The sequence below is a fragment of the Chenopodium album genome, chromosome 18 (assembly GCF_948465745.1).
Source record: "Chenopodium album chromosome 18, dcCheAlbu1.1, whole genome shotgun sequence".
NCBI lineage: Eukaryota > Viridiplantae > Streptophyta > Magnoliopsida > Caryophyllales > Amaranthaceae > Chenopodium > Chenopodium album.
In genome coordinates, this window is record NC_137851.1 from 16,290,511 (window position 1) to 16,308,365 (window position 17,855).

The 17,855-nt window shown below is 36.7% G+C and overlaps 1 protein-coding gene across 1 annotated transcript; it reads right to left on the bottom strand.

Moving 5' to 3' along the window:
- Window positions 1–336: 336 nt before the first annotated feature.
- On the bottom strand, window positions 337–4,523 carry LOC145593189 (elongator complex protein 6-like). Its single transcript, XM_081649695.1, has 5 exons — window positions 4,209–4,523; window positions 3,409–3,481; window positions 2,117–2,328; window positions 1,101–1,247; window positions 337–805 (listed from the first exon to the last, which is right to left on the bottom strand). The coding sequence occupies exons 1-5, from the start codon at window positions 4,497–4,499 to the stop codon at window positions 683–685; spliced, it is 846 nt and encodes a 281-aa protein (XP_081505821.1). The 5' UTR covers window positions 4,500–4,523; the 3' UTR covers window positions 337–682.
- Window positions 4,524–17,855: the final 13,332 nt, after the last annotated feature.

A 17,855-nucleotide genomic window follows, 5' to 3' on the forward strand; every position in this document is an offset into this window, starting at 1 on the left:
GTTTGGGTTCAGAATTTCTTTATGGTCCAATTTGAACTGGTAAATTATCGATTAAATTTGAACGAATGTTTATGGATCAAATCAATGTTGTAAAGGATGTGGTGGAAAGAGGTCCGGTGGTGGTGGTGAAGGGGCGGGTAGTACAGAAGAAAAGAGGTTCAAGAGGGTGGCTAAATCTTAGCCCATCACCATTCATGAGTTCATGAGGTCTTTTCTCTGTCATGCCTATCTTAATGTATATTTTCCAAATAGAAAGTATAAACTTGTCATAAGACTTATTAAGAAACATTAGTGATAGAATTTATGCATTAACTAATTACAAAATAAAAATGTTGCTACTTTAAAAACGAATGATGAGACAGAATATTTGATGTTACTCATACAGTCAAAAAAATGCCTATTCTCTTTTGGTTGTCTGAATACAAAACACTTGTAAATATTTTGCTACTCTAATTTGCTTTATAGCTTAGAATCTCTTGTTTAGTGAAAAGATGTTGATTAGTTATAGCCCCACAAGGGAAATTTCATACATTCTGTAGCAAGGATTAAATAAAAAGATGAATAATTCATACATCCGCATTAAACAAATTTATACTCGAAGGCTCCGAATCCTCAGCATTCTATTGTTCTCACACCACTGAGATGAATACTTAATTGTATGGCGGCACCAAGGCCTCTATCCTCATGCCCTAGTCCCTGGATAAAAGCAGTCAATACCATTCTCCTTGAGTTTAAAGTGGAAATTTTGTACCTTGTTTGTTGAACTCCTTGACTTGTCTAGCATTCCTTTGTTCAGTACAGTCAACTGCAAGTTGCAGAACAAAATTTAGAGAGGATATTCAAATTTCTGCGTTGCCAATATGCCAATCCCTTCATTTGCCTAGCAACTTCTTATTAACAGCTTCATCTAAGATAGATTTGACAAAGAAATCTTGCACCACCCCACCCAAAAACTCATGCATGAGAATCTAATACGCAGCTTATAATCTCACAAGTTTGGCAGAGATTAGTAAGTATAAGATGACACAGATTACAGAACATTAAAATTTAGCATAATTAACAGAAGTACTGAAATTTGCCCAAAAAAATTACAATAATACCTGTCCATGGACATCGGTTGCCAGACCAGTCGCCAATGGTTCAACTTTTATCAATATGTTAGCTAGATACTCCATCTGTACAATGGGTGTCGAACTTTCCTCTCCAAGATAGATATCCTCATGGTTAAGGATCACAAGGGAACATCCCTGGAGAAAGGCGAATGAGAAGATCAAAACATGTTTAATTGACAACCTAGATTGCGTTGAATTGTGCAAGACATCAAACTCATAATTGAATTGTCATAGTGAAACTATCTTAAATTTTCAAAATTATCTTTACTTCAAATAAGAGTCAACAGGTGCAGGACATACATGCCTGATGCAGGTGTGCAATGGATAATCTTTTATTCAAAGAGGGCAAGAGCTTATCAACTTTCTCTACATCATAACACAAGACCTATATTATGTTTTTCGTTTTGCTTTTCGACTTTTATTATAAATTAATTAGTACTTCCTCCATTCCAAAATAATTAAAACATGAATTGTTTTACACTTCCCAACATAACTTTCTTGATTAAGATCTTTAATACTCCATAATTAAAAGATATTTTTAAAAAAGATATATATGGAATGGAGGAAGTACAAAATTTCCAAATTTATGATCTTCCATTTATCACTATTGTACTCGTATAATTTTAGTCAATCGACTCTCTTTATTCTCATTTGCATTCTCCTCAATCTAGGTAATACAACCTCAAAGGCTCAAATGTCCAAGATAATGACACCAAGAATAGTATGAAACCCAAAGTATAATACCATATAGTACTTGACCATCTCTTAGACTTTTCCAGGTCTAGGGCCTACAGCACTTATGACCAACAGGTACATAGGTTAACACTGTACGGTCTGTACCAGAATGGGAATTGGACTATCTAGTAGAAAGTTGGAACTAATTCACAAAGCCAATATGCTACCTTCTAGCATGCATTAAAATAAGCATTCTCTTTCTCTTTAAGTTGTGAGGGAGGGGAGCAAAAACAACAATGTATGGACCAAGAAAAAAGGTGTCAACTTACAAATTCTGAAGTCAAAGTGTAACAATATCGCAGAAAGTCCAAGCTGTGATTGAAAGAGCCCTTGGCAGCCACCTCAATTAGGGAGAAATCATCAAGCATAATAGTGATACCTTTATTGTTTCCACTACTGGAAATAATGTCTTCTACAACTTTTTGGATCTTCCCGTAAAACTCGATCAGTCCACCAGTATGTATGTTTCCCATGCTTTGGTCTGGTTACAAACATAATAAATCAGAAAAGAGAGAAAAAGAATGAGAAGAAAGGAGCATTTTTAAGAACTTCTAAGAGTATAAATTTATAGATGATCCTACTGTGTCCCAATCTGATAAAGGCTATACATCTAGATATAGATACTTCAGTGTAGAAGTTGAGTACAAGCCAAAGTCTAAAATCAATCTACTCAGGCCAATTGGCCATTTAGGATCAAATCATCAAAATATCAAACTCAGAACGTAATAAGTTTTTAACAGCATAAGTTCAGTCAAGTCCTAAAGCCTCCTGTTCCGATTTAAGTCCTGCCCACAAACCAAGCCCCATGCCATAACTCAAGAATAGTGCAAATTAAATATTTCCAATATATTGGTTCATAAAAATCTCAACGAAGGGAAATAATCATTAATTGCAGCAGATTTAGATACTTCAAAAGCTACTATAACTACCAAGCCATTAAACAAAAACTAAAATATTGTCAATGGACAATCAAATAACCCATCTTAAGTTAAGAGTCTTGAGAATTTTTTAAATCAGCAGGTTAGCAAAGCAGATCAAAAGGACAATCCCCCTTTAAAAGTTAATACTACTTCAACATTCTTTTGACTTTTTGATGCTACCAACCTACAACTTTCTTCCATAAACTGCCTTCTCCTTCCCCTATATCCCTAAACCGTCTTTAAAAAATGTATACAAAGGGATTATCTTCTGGAAGGAGGAAAAGTATCGTTACTAACTGAAAAGGTTATACTATTCACTCATTTCCAGGGAATGACAATAGATGTTTCAATTCCAAATAATAATGCTAATCTATTCTCTCCTATTTTCTCACCTTTTGGAACCTTAACATATCAATCTACATAAGTACCTGATTATTAGTGCATCATACAAGTTCAACCTATCTAATTTCCTAATTGACTCTCACGGATTATTATTTATTAAAAAAAAAAAAAAAGGATCAAGGGCCTAAAGAAAAAATGTATATCTTCTGGCACCATGCAAGGTACATAAGGAATAAACAAGCCGTAGGATAGATTGCAAACCTAGTTAAAATTAATCAATGCATATGTGAAATTCTCACCGGTGCATCCTAGCATAAGCATGTCAAAGAAGAAAAACCTTCCACTATCGCGGTGAGCAGCCAAATTACAACCCTGTTACAGCTCCAAATATGAACATCCAACATTCACAAACAGTATCAATAAAGCAAGAAGAGGGATGCATAGGCCATTTGGAAAGAAGAAGGAATAGCTATGTTGTTATCAATTCATCCAATCAAGCATGAAACAAAAAGCAAAGCACGGAGAAACGATGACCACCTCCTATGGAAATACAAGTTATCATATATAATTTCACCTGATATAAACTACTTGTCCATTGAATGATTGAAATACAAAAATCTCTCCTTCATTCATCATAGAAGCAACATAAAATCATTATTAACACATGACGGCGCCACGAAAATTAAGCATCAGCCTAATGTAGCTTGAAATTGTTTTATTCTAAGATACAAGTAGCTTAGCAAATTCCAATTAGTGATCAATCTGACAATCACTTTGCATTTAATTCCAAACTTATATAAACCATCTCAATTCATTTTAATACAAACACCAAAACCCGCAATTTTTAGCAGGAATATTGAAATAATTTCCAGAATATAACAAACTAAGAACTTACCAGTAAAACCCTAATTAATTTTCACACTCTATCAATGTTCAAATTCAAGCTATACCACAATGTAATTATGTAAACCAGAAATTTAAATTCTACAATCATCAAAGTGCTAAAAATTATACAAAACAATTGAACAATAAAAATCCAGAATGCAATTAACAAGAAGCAACGAATAAATTGACAATACCAAGAACAAAAGGGGCATACCAGTTTTCGAAGAATGCGATCATAGTGAGAGAAAGGATGAGAAAGAGAGACGAAAATGACAGAAGCAGAAGAAGAGAGAGAACGCTTGAGGATGTGATGAATGACGAAAGCGCCGCTAGTTTCGACGCAATCTTCAATCAACACACAACTGCCACTGGGTAGTGAGGAAGATGATGGAGAAGAGTTGTCATGGAAGATTACAAGAGCTTCATCCAGTAGATTTGAACTTCTCTCCATTGTTGCAATTTTCAAGCTCTTTTTTCCCTTTCTTTTGGGGATGTCAAATGACATGGTTCATGGTTGTACAAATTTTGTGGGCCACGTTTGGCAATTTGGCAAATGGTGTTCGCCGTTCACGGTCGGCTGGGTCACTGTTTGAATAGTGAAAATGTTTGGCCGTTTAAAATAGCTTTTAAAATTAGTAGTTTAAGTTAGTTGTTTACAAAAGTGTTTGATAAATTTAGTTGATGGTTGTTCATTAGATAATTTGTGAGCCAATAAGCCAAAAAAAAAAAAAAAATGCTACTCAAAACACCTTTTTTCATTTTGACTTTAAGCCCGTTTTTTTCGCTAAATGAAAGTCAATTACCAAGCACTTTTTTTTTTGACCACATAAAAAAAGCCGAAATCCAAAAGCTAACCAATAAGCCATTTAGCAAACAATCATGGTATCGTTTGTTTTTTTGGCAGTAAAGTAAACGACATTGCCACATGTTCAATGTGCCCGTTTCTCATATATATATATATATATATATATATATATATATATATATATATATATATATATATATATATATATATATATATATATATATATATATATATAATGCGTTTCTAAATCAATATACATGACACTTGTCACTCTCCTCATCATGATTCTCAGTTATACGTGACACGTGTCACTCTCCTTATTTTGATTCTCATTTCATCCATGTTATGAACTTATTATTTTGAACATGTGACCTCCAATTGAAACACTTAATTTATTACCATCAAGCTAAGTCATATTTTATGTTCTTTTATGATCACCACATTTTTTTGTTATATAGTGAAAGATAATATAAATAACAATTATAATTACAAGAATTGATAATTGAGTCATTAGTTAAATGTAAATTAATCGTTAGGCAAGTTTGATGACTCGGGGCATTGCTCGGGCCCAAAAACTAGTTTCTCCTTAATTACCATGAAATATGAGAAACGCCACAAATTATTTAAGGACGAATAGAGTAGTCATTACTCCCTCCATCCTTTAATACAAAGCCTTATTTCCTTTTTGGGTAAACCAAAATACAATGCCTCTTTCTATTTAAAAGGTTGTATTTTTTGACATTATTATCCTTTTTTGATGAGTTGTCATATTTTTTCCTTTACTTTTTTGTATTTTTAACATCAATTTTCAACACTTTCTCTCTCTACCTCTTCAATTATTCCCAACTACTTTTTCTTTCTATCTATATCTCTCTAACTCCACATGCATATATGTACTTTTAATCATTAATTTTAAAGAATTTACAACTTTCTTAATTCCCGCGAAAAAACCAAAAGAGGCTTTGTATTAAGGGACAGAAGGAGTACTAATTTATGGTCTCACGACCAAAACAAACCTTTTGTTGTACTCTATAACATAGAACGCGTGATATCATATCTAGTAATGTGTTTTCAACTTATCACATCATATATGAAATTAAAAGGAAAAAAAAAATATCATACTTGTAGGGAATATTTCAAGCATCCCACACTTGAGCCCCACTGCGATCATACACTTAAGTATGGTGGCGTCCAAAAGGAAGGAAGCTAGAGCAAAAGAGTCACCAACAAGTTTTAGGAACTTGTAAACCGTTCACAGGATGAAGGTTACACCCCTTCACGATCCATGAGATCGCTAACTCCATAGTGGTCTGGAACCATGACTGGATATTCGGGAATGAAGGTACAAATCCAACCTTAAAGAGATTGAACCTGCCCTAAATATAGGCCTCTACTTTATTCTTCTCATATTCATGTGTGCTTTCTGACTAACATACAATCAATATATTAAACCTGTTTAATCTATGTTGGTTGAATATTAATGCACAAACAAATCTATTATTGGCGATCACTTGAATTATAATCATATTAGCCTAATCAAGATTATTAATTATCTTATTAAGCGTGATTACAAGTACAAATTCCCTTTAAACCTGCAAGAGAGGGCGTGATCAAGCAATAACAATAATAATATCAAGCAACATAATATTATATTGATACAACAAATCATCATCATCAGCATAATATTCAATCTTCTCAAACTGGGTGACAACTTTCATATCTTAGGGAATGTTGTCAAAGACCACTACGCCTTGAGCCGTCTTGTTCAAATTTTCTTATCTCCTCGCCTTGAAAGTGATAGCTTTGCATGTCTTTGAAAACTTGCGTCTTCTGCCTTAGATCTTTGTAAAGATCATTTGTCCGTCTAGGACTTAGTGCACCTGCATCTATGTTTTGGAACATAGGACTTTGCTTATGTTTTTCTTAGGGTTGACCTGAGGTTTGTTGTGCTTTGACTTAAGGTTGACTCAAGGTTTAGTGTGTTTGACTCTTGTGCGACTTAATGTGTTTAGACTCAACTCGATGTGATATGACATGACATGACTCAATGTGCATGACTCGTGTGTGCATTGTATTGTGATGTGCTTGACTCAAAATGCAGAAAAGTAAAAATTTTCCGTCAGTTTGTGGAGGGTACTGACTTTCTCCCGAAAAAGAAATACGCGAAAAAGAATCGAAGCGAGTTTTTGAGTGTTTGTGGTGCATGTTGAATGAGCTTAATCAAATGTATATGTCGATGTTGTATCTCATAGTGCGGATTAGTTCATCCTAGGCTACCTCAATTGTTGATTCGGTGATGAAAGTATTTGGGTGACTTAGGCGCGGAGGCTAATTAAGTACTTCATACTTTATGATGTAATGATGTTTGCGATGATGAGTGATTTTGATATGACAAGGCATGCTTCAACGTTGTGTTAAGATTTCATGACAAAGGGTTCCTAAGAGAAGGATTATTTGGTCATGTATCTGTGATGTGTGTGAAAGTGACACTAAAGCTAGGCTGCAAAGGCTAAGTGTTTGGAAAGACATTTTGAGAAGAGTCAAATAGTGGTGACTCTTAGGCTAAATAAGCTAATAATGTAGGGATCAAGCCCCCAAGTCTAGCTTTAAATGGATAGGGATGAGCATTGGAGATCCCTTGATATGATCATGTATGAATGTAAATATGAATGTGAATGTATGAATGCATTTTTATTACGGCCGCACCTCGATGTGAGGTTGCCTACGTATCCGTTAGGAATCAGGCCGAATGTAGCTCTAGTCGAACCTCGCACAAGTGTGTGTATACCTCAAAGAGGTCTTTGAAGGGTTGTAACGTGGTTAGGCTAAAGGTTGAAGAAGAAGGAGATAAAGGCTCAAGACCCTAAATAAGGCCCCCAAGGTGTGCAACCTTGAATTTGAATCTTTGTATTTGTATACTTGAGATTTCTCACTTTTGAACTTTCTTTTGTTTATATTTTTGCTCTCTTTTTTGCTTTTGCATTTTTTTTATTTTGAACCTTTTTTTTTATAAGTGTGGGCAATCTCGATCATGCGGTTTATCACTCACTTGGCATTCATGTTTCTCAGGCACGGTACCGAGTACTCGATAAGAGACGCAATATAAGACGTGTTCTTATCAAAGATATATTCATATCAAAGACATTGGAACACTTGCCCTTTTGCACACTTTTATTGCTATTTTTTGCTTTTTTTGAATTTTTGAGATCTAGTTAAAATCACTCAAGCTTTTGTATTTAGAATTTGCATAAGTTGCACACCATCCCTTCACAAGGTTAGGTAGATGTGGGCTGAAGAAATAAAGGTTTATCATTAGACGAGGCTCAAAGGGTTTGTCAAGAAAAGATTGTATATTCGAAAGGGGTAAAGGTGATATGATGCGACTACAAGAGGTGCCTCAAATCATTGGTATACCTTGTGCTTAATTCGGCATGGATTATTTATTTATTTATTTTATTTTTTTTTAGAATGCAATGCAATGATCATATGCAAGAAAATAAATGCTTATTTTATTAAAAAGAGAAATAAAAATTCTACAAAATAAAATCTAAGGAAAATAAAAGGTGCCTATGCTAGACTTATTGGGGAAATGGTGAATAAAAGAAAATAGAAAAAGAGGTCACAAAATCTTATCGTTGAAGCTCGCCTCTTGTCTTGTGCCTTATCATCATTCGGTCTTCTTGCCAGCTGGAGGTATGGGAAGCTTGTTATTATTGATCAAATATTGGATGGCCTCTTTTAGCTTCCAACAACTCTCATTAGTATGTCCCCTACCTTGATGGTACTTGCAATGAGCGTCAGCATTCCAGTTGGGTGACCTGTTTTCGGGTGCTGGATCTTGAAGAGGTCCAATAGGAGTGATGAGTCCTTTGGCATGGAGTCGATCAAAAGCGGTATTGTAATTCATCCCAATGGGGGTAAACTCTTTCCTTAGTTATTTCTTAGGTCTCTGACTATCCATGGCTAAGAATTCATTGAGATCAAAGGTACTAACGTTGTTGTTAGAGTGGGTGTTTTCATAAGAAGAAGAATTGTTGTTCTTCTTTCCTTTCCAGCCACTGTTGTTGCTATTGTTAGTAGCTTTCTGTTTTGCAAGATCGTCTTCAATATCAATACCTATGTCATAGACGACCTTGAAAGTATTCAAATTGTGTTGATATTTCAAATGCTTTGAATATTTTTCTTGGAGGTTCTTGATGAACATCCTTACAGACTCGTTTTCAGTAGGAACTTCAACCATATTAGCGGAAGTTTCTCTCCACTTGTTGAAGAAAGAGGTGAACCCTTCGTTTTCCTTTTGCCTTAGCATCTCGAGTTGTCTATGGTCTGCTTCAACTTGAATGTTGCACTTATATCTATCAATGAAAGCGTTTATTATTCTATCCCAAGTAGAGATCTTCTCTTTATCAAGAGAAAAGAACCATTGTTGACAAACAGTTTCAAAAGATAGTGAGAATAAAGAGTGAAAGACTTTCCTATCAATCCCCTTAATGTTCATTATAGTTTCAAAAGCCCTTAAGTGGTAATAGGGGTTGTCAGTTGGTTTGAACCTAGGGATGTCATTGGCATTGAACTTCTGTGGAAGAAGTTCCTTGTCCACTGAGACCCCTTGTGAGCTAATGCCCTGGAACTTGTAGTCGTTGGAGAGCTTGTTCAAGCTTTTCTCCATTCGCTGCATCTGTTGCTGTTTCGCGGGGTCATTAACTTGAAGAGCCATAGCCTTCATCATTTCAGTTACATTGGCCAAGTTTTGCCTAAGTTCATTGACTTCTTCTTGAGTTGCCATTATCTTCTTAGCTTTTCTCTTTTGTCGAGTCGGTTTATCAAAAAGTAGTACTTGGATGAAAGTGTTGTCTTTGATTAAATGCCCTTCTCCCCTTGACCAAGTGTTGTGGAAAGGGAAATTGTGGATACTTTTTGTTAATTATTTGACTCAAACTCTATTCAACATGCAATAGATGGGAAGAGATCATGGAAGAATGAGGGATGATATGCATGGAGAAAGCATGTAGAGAGTGGAAAAATGATGTAGATGGAGAGATATAGGAGAATTAGGAATAGAGTGGAGTCCCAACTCAAATGACGGAAAGAACGACTCATGCATGAACCTAAGACATGATCAAGGTGAAACATATATATAAAGTGTGTGCTTTGACAGTGAGTGATAGTGATATGCTTTGACACTTGTGTAAGACCATGAGACTATGTGCTTAGACTTAATTAAGGACTAAATATAGCTTCTGCCATTTAATAAATTGATTAATTAGACTTAACGTGAGGACTCGAGCAAAAAACTGGATCGTAACTTAAGCAACGGGACTGTTGCCAAACGCCAGGACCAGCGTGATGCGACAATGGTGTCGCATGACGTTGGACACTACCGTGTCGCGCCACAGGCCAAACCCTTGCGCAATTACTTGAAATATTCCCTACAGTTTTTTGGCGACTCCACTGGGGAGGATTTCTATTTTAATTCCTAAAATTTATTTTGGCAATAATTTAGAATTAGTGGATGAGACTCGAAACATCCTAAGTATTCATGTGCGTAATTTTAATTGACATTATTGGCATAAGCATAAAAAAGGTCCGTATTGGATAGACCATCCGTAATGCGTCAAAAACATAGGATTTTTATACGTAGGAAATTTGGGATATATCTTTCACAATTAGAATCGAAAAAAAATGCTGCGAAAATTGGAAAATTCTAAGAACAAAGAGAGCTGCTGAGGCATGTAGGAACTGGCGTTGAGAAAATAGTGCCCATCGCAGTACAATTGCTCTTTCGCGGCGCGATAGCAATATCGCGACGAGACAAGGTTATCGTCTCGTGATGGTCCTTGTTGGCATATCGCGACGCGACAGGGCTATCGTCTCGCGATGGTCCCTGTTGTCTCGCGCTAAGTTCTTCCAATACCGAGCCAGAAATCTGCATTCTTGTTTTGACCAAATCTAGTACTGTTTGCTCGGTTTTACTTCCTGATTGAGTTTTTCTCACTTTTCTGAACCCATATGTGTTCTACATATAGCCATAACCCTTTGAGAATTCACGCTCCATCTACCTAATCGAACGCTCATTGCAAAGAATGGTACATCCAAGTTTGTGAATTCACCAAACCATGGAAGCAAGTTTAACTTGCGGGGTCCCATCCATACGCGCCAACGAACCCTTCCAAAGGTAAGGCTTCCGCGCGATGCATCCAGACTCATAACCATGGACCCTCTTTTGACTACCCTTATCCTTAAACTTTAGAGAACTAGAGCCATGGTTAATTTGCAAACTCATTGCATCATATTGTGCTTACTTGACTACTTGTGCATCTTTCCTTGTGCATATTTACACTAACCATTTGTTTGACTTGTTTAAAATTTTAAGTAAACTAATTAATGACTATGTAGGACTTTGCTTAATTAATTAATTAATATGATTGATTAAAGTCTAATAAATTAATTAAACCGACTTAGTACGACTTTAGGCTTGTCCTTTTAAAGCAGAATACTGGAAATAAGCCTAGACTGACGTGTCAGTAATGTCGCGAAGGTTCGACCTGTGGCGCGACACGAAGGTGTCCATCGCGACGCGATAACCTTATCGGCCGCGATGGCACCTGGCGTTTTGCGACAGTGTCGTTGCTTCGGCGACGGTCAATTTTTCTGCTTGAGTCTTCACACTGAGTCTAATTAACTAATTTATTAACGGCAGAAGCTGTATATAGTCCTTGTTTGAGTCTAGTCACATAGCCTAGTCACATGGTCATGACACAAGTCTTGAACATATCACTTACACTCACAAGTATCCACACACTTTGTACATACTTTTTTCACACCATGACCATGTCTTAGGTTCATGCATGAGTCGTTCTTTCCGTCATTTGAGTTGGGGGTCTACTCTATCCCTAATTCTTCCATATCTTTCCATCTACATCACCTTCTTCCTACATGCTTTCTCCATACATATCATTCTCCACATTCTTCTATGATCTCCGCCCATCCATTGCATGTTGAATTGAGTTTGACTCAAATAATTAACAATAAGTAGCCATGACTTCCCTTTCCACAGCACTTAATCAAGGAAAGAAGGGCGCTTAATCAAGGACAACGCTTTCATCCAAGTATTACTATTTGATAAACCGATTCAACAAAAGAGAAAAGCTAAGAAGAAAATGACAACTCAGGAAGAAGTTAATGAACTTAGGCAAAACCTTGCTAGTTTAACTGAGATGATGAAGACCATTGCTCTTCAAGTCAATGACCCTGCGAAACAACAACGATGGAGCGAATGGAAGAAAGATTGAGCAAGCTCTCCAATGACTATAAGTTCCAAGGGATTAGCTCACAAGAGGTCTCGGTGGACAAGGAACTTCTTCTGCAGAAGTTCAATGCCACTGACATCCCTAAGTTCAAGCCAACAGATAAACTTTACTTCCATTTAAGACCTTTCGAGACAATAATGAACATTTAGGGAATTGATAGAAAAGCTTTCCCTACATTGTTCTCACTATCTTTAGAAAATGTTTGTCAACAATGGTTCTTTTCCTTAGACAAAGAGAAGATCTCTTCTTGGGATTCTATTACAAACGCTTTTATTGATAGATACAAGTGCAACATCCAAGTCGACACAGACCATAGACAACTTGAGATGCTAAAGCAAAAAGAAAACGAAGGGTTGACCTCTTTCTTCAATAAGTGGAGGGAAACTTCCGCTAAGATGGTTGAAGTCCCTACTAAAAAAGAGTCTGTAAGGATGTTCATCAAGAACCTTGAAGAAAAATATGTTAAGCACTTAAAATACCAACACAACTTGAATAATTTCAAGGCTGTCTATGACATAGGCATTGATATCGAAAACGGCCTTTTGAAAGTTGATAATGCGAAGGGAAAGAAGAACGACCATCCTTTTTCTTCCTCTCCCATTACTGAAGTACACGCTATAGACACATCTAAACAACAAATCCAAAGGTCGAAAAGAGTATTCACTCCACTTGGCATGAGTTACGAGACAGCTTTCGAAAAGCTACACCACAAAGGACTAGTGATGCCCATAGGACCCATCAAAGACCCAGTTCCAGAAGCCAGGCCACCTAAATGGGATCCTAATAAGCATTGCAAATACCACCAGGGAAGGGGTCACAACACTAAGGAGTGTTGGAAACTCAAAGAAGCTATTCAAGACCTGATCGATAACAATAAAACTTCTGAGATTCTAGCCATCGCAGAAGATCAAATATCCTTTGATCCTTCGCTCCTTATCACACCTGTAGGTGAGCCCATGATCGAGGAAGTCTATATAACCTCTATCGATGAAGTGACCATGATTGAGGAGGATGAAGGAATTTTCTTAGATGATACTAAGGAAAACTCGACAAGTCTAAAAGAAGACGATTGAAAACTGCAAGATATCATCGACATGCTCTTGAATATGGTGGAAGGCCTAGCAAACCGGATGTCAGTCATCGAACAATGCTATCATCACCAAGACCATAAGAATGGAAAAGACAAGCCTCCTCCTTCTTCTTCTTCCTATCAAGAACTTAAGGGAAAATTCAATGCTCCTAAGCCATGGGAAAAACGGACCATTGAAGAATACACACCAATAGGAATGACTTATAATGAAGCTTTTGACTATTTTCACGGTCAAAACCTTATTTATCCTATCAGTCCAAGTCAAGACCCACCACCTGAGAAATGGTCTCCCAATTGGGATCCAAAATCCTATTGCAAATATCATAGAGGGCATGGTCACACCACTGAAGAATGCTTCACCCTCAAAGACCGAATTCAAGGCCTTCTTGATTCGAATTGCCTTCATATTTCTCCGAGCGACAAGAAGGTCAAAATAAATAATAATGATGGCAAGAGCAGGAAGAACGACAATTCTTCTTCCGTTTCTTCCTATCAGAATGGAAGTTGCATCAATAAAAAGACTTTAAAGGCAAAAGAACTGGAAAGAAAGTTCACCTTTATTGGGATGAGATACAATATCGCCTTTAATCGACTCCTTGCTAAGGGACTCATCACACCAATTGGACCTATGCAAGATCCTCCTCTTGAAAGGAGAACACTTGAGTGGAACCCAGACTCCTATTGCAAATATCATCAAAGCAACGGTCATACTACAAATCAATGTTATAAGTTTCAAAATCTCATTCAAGACCTCATCGATGCAAACAAGCTTCTATTCCCTCCACCTGGCAAGAAGACCGAGTGATGAAGCACAAGACACGAGGCGGGCTTCAACGACGAGATTTCATGACCTCTTTTTTTTTTTTTATTTCTCTTTTCCCCAATAAGTCTAGCATAGGCACCTTTTAATTTCCTTAGATTTTATTTTATAGATTTTTTCTTTTTTCCTTCTAATTAATGAGCATTTCTTTTTCTTGCATATAGTCATCGCATTGCATTACATAAAAAAAAAAAGTTCCATGTCGGACTAAGAACAAGGTATACCAATGATTTGAGGCACCCTTTGTAGCCATATCATATCACTTTTACCCTTCAAAAATACAATCCTTTCTTGATAAAACACTTTGAGCCTCGTCTAACGATAGACCTTCATTGTTTTTTAACCCACATCTACCTAACCTTGGGATGGGATGGTGTGCAAATTATGCAATCTTCAAAAATACGAAAGCTTGAGAAATTTTATAATAATTTCAAAGATTAAAATAGCAAAATAGCAAGAAAGTGTGCAAAAGGGCAAGTGTTCCAATGTCTTAGATAAGAACACGTCTCAGATTGCGTCTCTTATCGAGTGCTCAGCACTGTGCCTGAGAAACATGAGTGCTAAGTAAGTGATAGACCGCATGATCGGGATTTCCCACACTTATCAAAATAAAAAAAATGATAAAGCAAAAAAAAGAAAGAGAGAGAGAGAGAGAGCAAAGAGTAAACAAAAGAGACTTCAAAAGAGAAAAATCTCAAGCACACAAATACAAAGAATCAAAAGCAAGGTTGCACACCTTGGGGGCTTATCTAGGGTCTTGAGCCTTTATCCCCTTCTTCTTCAAACCTTTAGCCTTACCACGTTACAACCCTTAAAAGACCTCTTTGAGATATACACACACTTATGCAAGGTTCGGCTAGAGCTACGTTCGGCCTAATTCCTAACGGATACGTAGGCAACCTCACATTGGGGTGCGGCCGTATAAAAATGCATTCATCCACATTCACATTCACATTCATACATGATCATATCAAGGGATCTCCAATGCTCATTCCTATCCATTTAAAGCTAGACTTGGGGGCTTGATCCCTACATCATTAGCCTATCCAGCCTAAGAGTCACCATTATTTGGCTCTTCACAAAATATATTTCCACACACTTAGCCCTTGCGGCCAAACTGTAGTGTCACTTTCACACACATCATGGATACATGACCAAATAACCTTTCCTTTAGGAACCTTTTGTCATGAAATCTTAACACAACGTTGAGGCATGCCTTGCCAATCCTAGAATCACTCATCACTTGTAATCATCATTGCATCACAAAGTATGAAGTGCTTAGCCTCCGTGCCTAATTTACCTAAATACTTTCATCATCAAGTCAACAATTGGGATAGCCTAGGATGTTACAATCCTTGCACCATGAGACATAACATCAGCATATACATTTGACTAAACTCATTCAATATGCACTCTCAAACACTCACTTTGATTCTTTTTCGCGTCTTTCTTTTTCGGGAGAAAGTCAGTACCCTCCACAAAAAAGGACGGAAATTTTTTTGCTTTTCTGCATTTTAAGTCAAGCACATTACAAAACAATGCACACACGTGTCATATCACATAGAGTTAAAACACATTGTTTCAACCTCAAGTTAGTCAATCACACACTAAACCTTGATTCAACTTCAAGTCAAAATAATTTGGCAATCTTTGATTTTACAGGATACAACCATTCAGCAAAGCTCTTGTTCGCAGCTAACCGAACGATCTCAACAAAACATCAAAGCTCTTTGTTCAGAGACGCGTGGACATATCATTCAAAGATCTTTGTTTAGAGACGCGTGGACATTCCTTTCAAGCTCTTTTGCTCAAAGACGCGTGGGCATCCTATCAAAGCTCTTTTGTTCAGAGACGCGTGACATATCATTCGAAGCTCTTTTGTTCTAAGATGCGTGAACATATCATTCGAAGCTCCATTTTTCAAAGACGAGTGAGCATCAACAGCGGCGAGGTATCGCCACAACAACAAAATAATAGAAGATCGCTACAAGCGGAGCAATCTTTGATGGTGTTCCCTAACTTGCGGAGGACTATCACAACAAAAAAATTAAAGATAGCTACAAGCGAAGCAGTCTTCGACGATATTCCACTGGCTTGAGGAAGGTCATCACCAGCATGTAATAAACAAAATCGGTTACTTCAGAGGCGTGTGCTCGACGGTGCAAGATAAGCATTTCTTAAGCATTTTTATCTGTTTTAACTAACGCTAGTTTGCAGGTATTGGCCTTACAAGAATGATTTAGGATCGTAGAACGTTCTGAATCATTCTCCGTCCCTATCGCTACTTTGACTTTCGTTTTCGAAACTTATGTTTCTCCAAACTCAGTCGAAGTGGGGCTTCTGTAGACACCTGATTGTGTCTCCCCAAAACCAAACCCAGTGATGAGTACTTTTCACGTCATTGATATCGAGTAAGGTGAAATGTTGAAGAGTGTCATGATGCATCAACTTTCTAAAATGTTTTAATAAAAATACTTCTTTCTATTTTCGAAAATATTTCTTTTCTTACTCTATTTTTATGGAAAATGTCCAGTCCACTTTAGTTTGGTCCATGATAAGGGTCCAATAATAGTGTAGTTGGGTTGGGTCGAAAAGAGCTTTCCAACGATATATTATAAGCCCAATTCCGATGAATAATGAGGAAGTTACGGCCTTGAGTTAATGCATGGACCATCGCGAAACGACAGCTCCATCACGCCGCGATGGGAGCAGTTTTACTCCGAATCGAATTCGATCTTTTTCTGATCGTTTCGGGACCTTTTTCCTTACAAATAAAGTCGTATTTCCTTGTTTTTATTCATTCACAATCATTCAAAAATCATCTTTCTAATTCTCTTCTCTCTCTTAAGCTAAAGCTTGTTCTTTCTCCTTCTTTCTAGCCTAGCCTTTACAAACACAATACCGCATTCACGAGTTCTAGACACACCGAGCCAAGCTCGAAGTTGCCTTCGCCCTAGACATGAAAGGTTGATAATTTCTAAGGGTTTGGTCTCAAATCCCTATTTCAATTATTTAAATTAATTGTTTGATTTAATATTTTCCTTGAAGTTACTAACGTGTGTATTATTTGATAGAAAGAGGTACGAGGCAACAAAGTAAGTTATTTTATTGCTTTAGTTCTTTAGAAAGCATGCTTAGATTATTTTAATTCCTAGTATCATGTTTAGATGTTATTTATTGCTTTCTAGTATCATGCTTAGGTTGCTTCTTATTTTCTTCTATCATGTTAGTGTCATGTTAGGGTTAAAGCTTTGATCTTTATTGTTTAGTGACATGCTAGGACTTGTTATTAATCTTGTTAGTATCATGCCTTGGATCTTGCTAATATTATTATTATGCTTTGATGAGAATATTATTATTATGATTGTTGTTATTATGTTGCTTGTTATTATTGTTATTGCTTGATCACGCCCTCTCTTGCAGGTTTAAAGGGAATTTGTACTTGTAATCACGCTTAATAAGATAATTAATAATTTTATTTAGGCTAATGTGATTTTAATTCAAGTGATCTCCAGTAATAGATTTGTTTGTGCATTAATATTCAACTAACATAGATTAAACAGGTTTAGCATTAATATATTGATTGTATGTTAGTCAGAAAGTGCACATGAATATGAGAAGAATAAAGTAGAGGCCTATTTTTAGGGCAGGTTCAATCTCTTTTAGGTTGGATTTGTACCTTCATCCCCGAATATCCAGTCATGGTTCCAGACCACTATGGAGTTAGCGATCTCATGGATCGTGAAGGCGTGTAACCTTCACCCTGTGAATGGTTTACAAGTTCCTAAAACTTGTTGGAGACTCTTTTGCTCTAGCTTCCTTCTCTTTGGACGCCA

What these genes read in the sequence shown, in the direction of transcription:
- LOC145593189 (XM_081649695.1), bottom strand. Translation starts at nt 4,499, where the DNA reads ATGTCATTTGACATCCCCAAAAGAAAGGGAAAAAAGAGCTTGAAAATT. An exon ending in ATCGCATTCTTCGAAAACTG is followed by an intron (nt 3,482 to 4,208) that starts GTATGCCCCTTT and finishes GAGCTGTAACAG; the next exon opens with GGTTGTAATTTGGCTGCTCA. An exon ending in CAACCGATGTCCATGGACAG is followed by an intron (nt 806 to 1,100) that starts GTATTATTGTAA and finishes TGCAACTTGCAG; the next exon opens with TTGACTGTACTGAACAAAGG.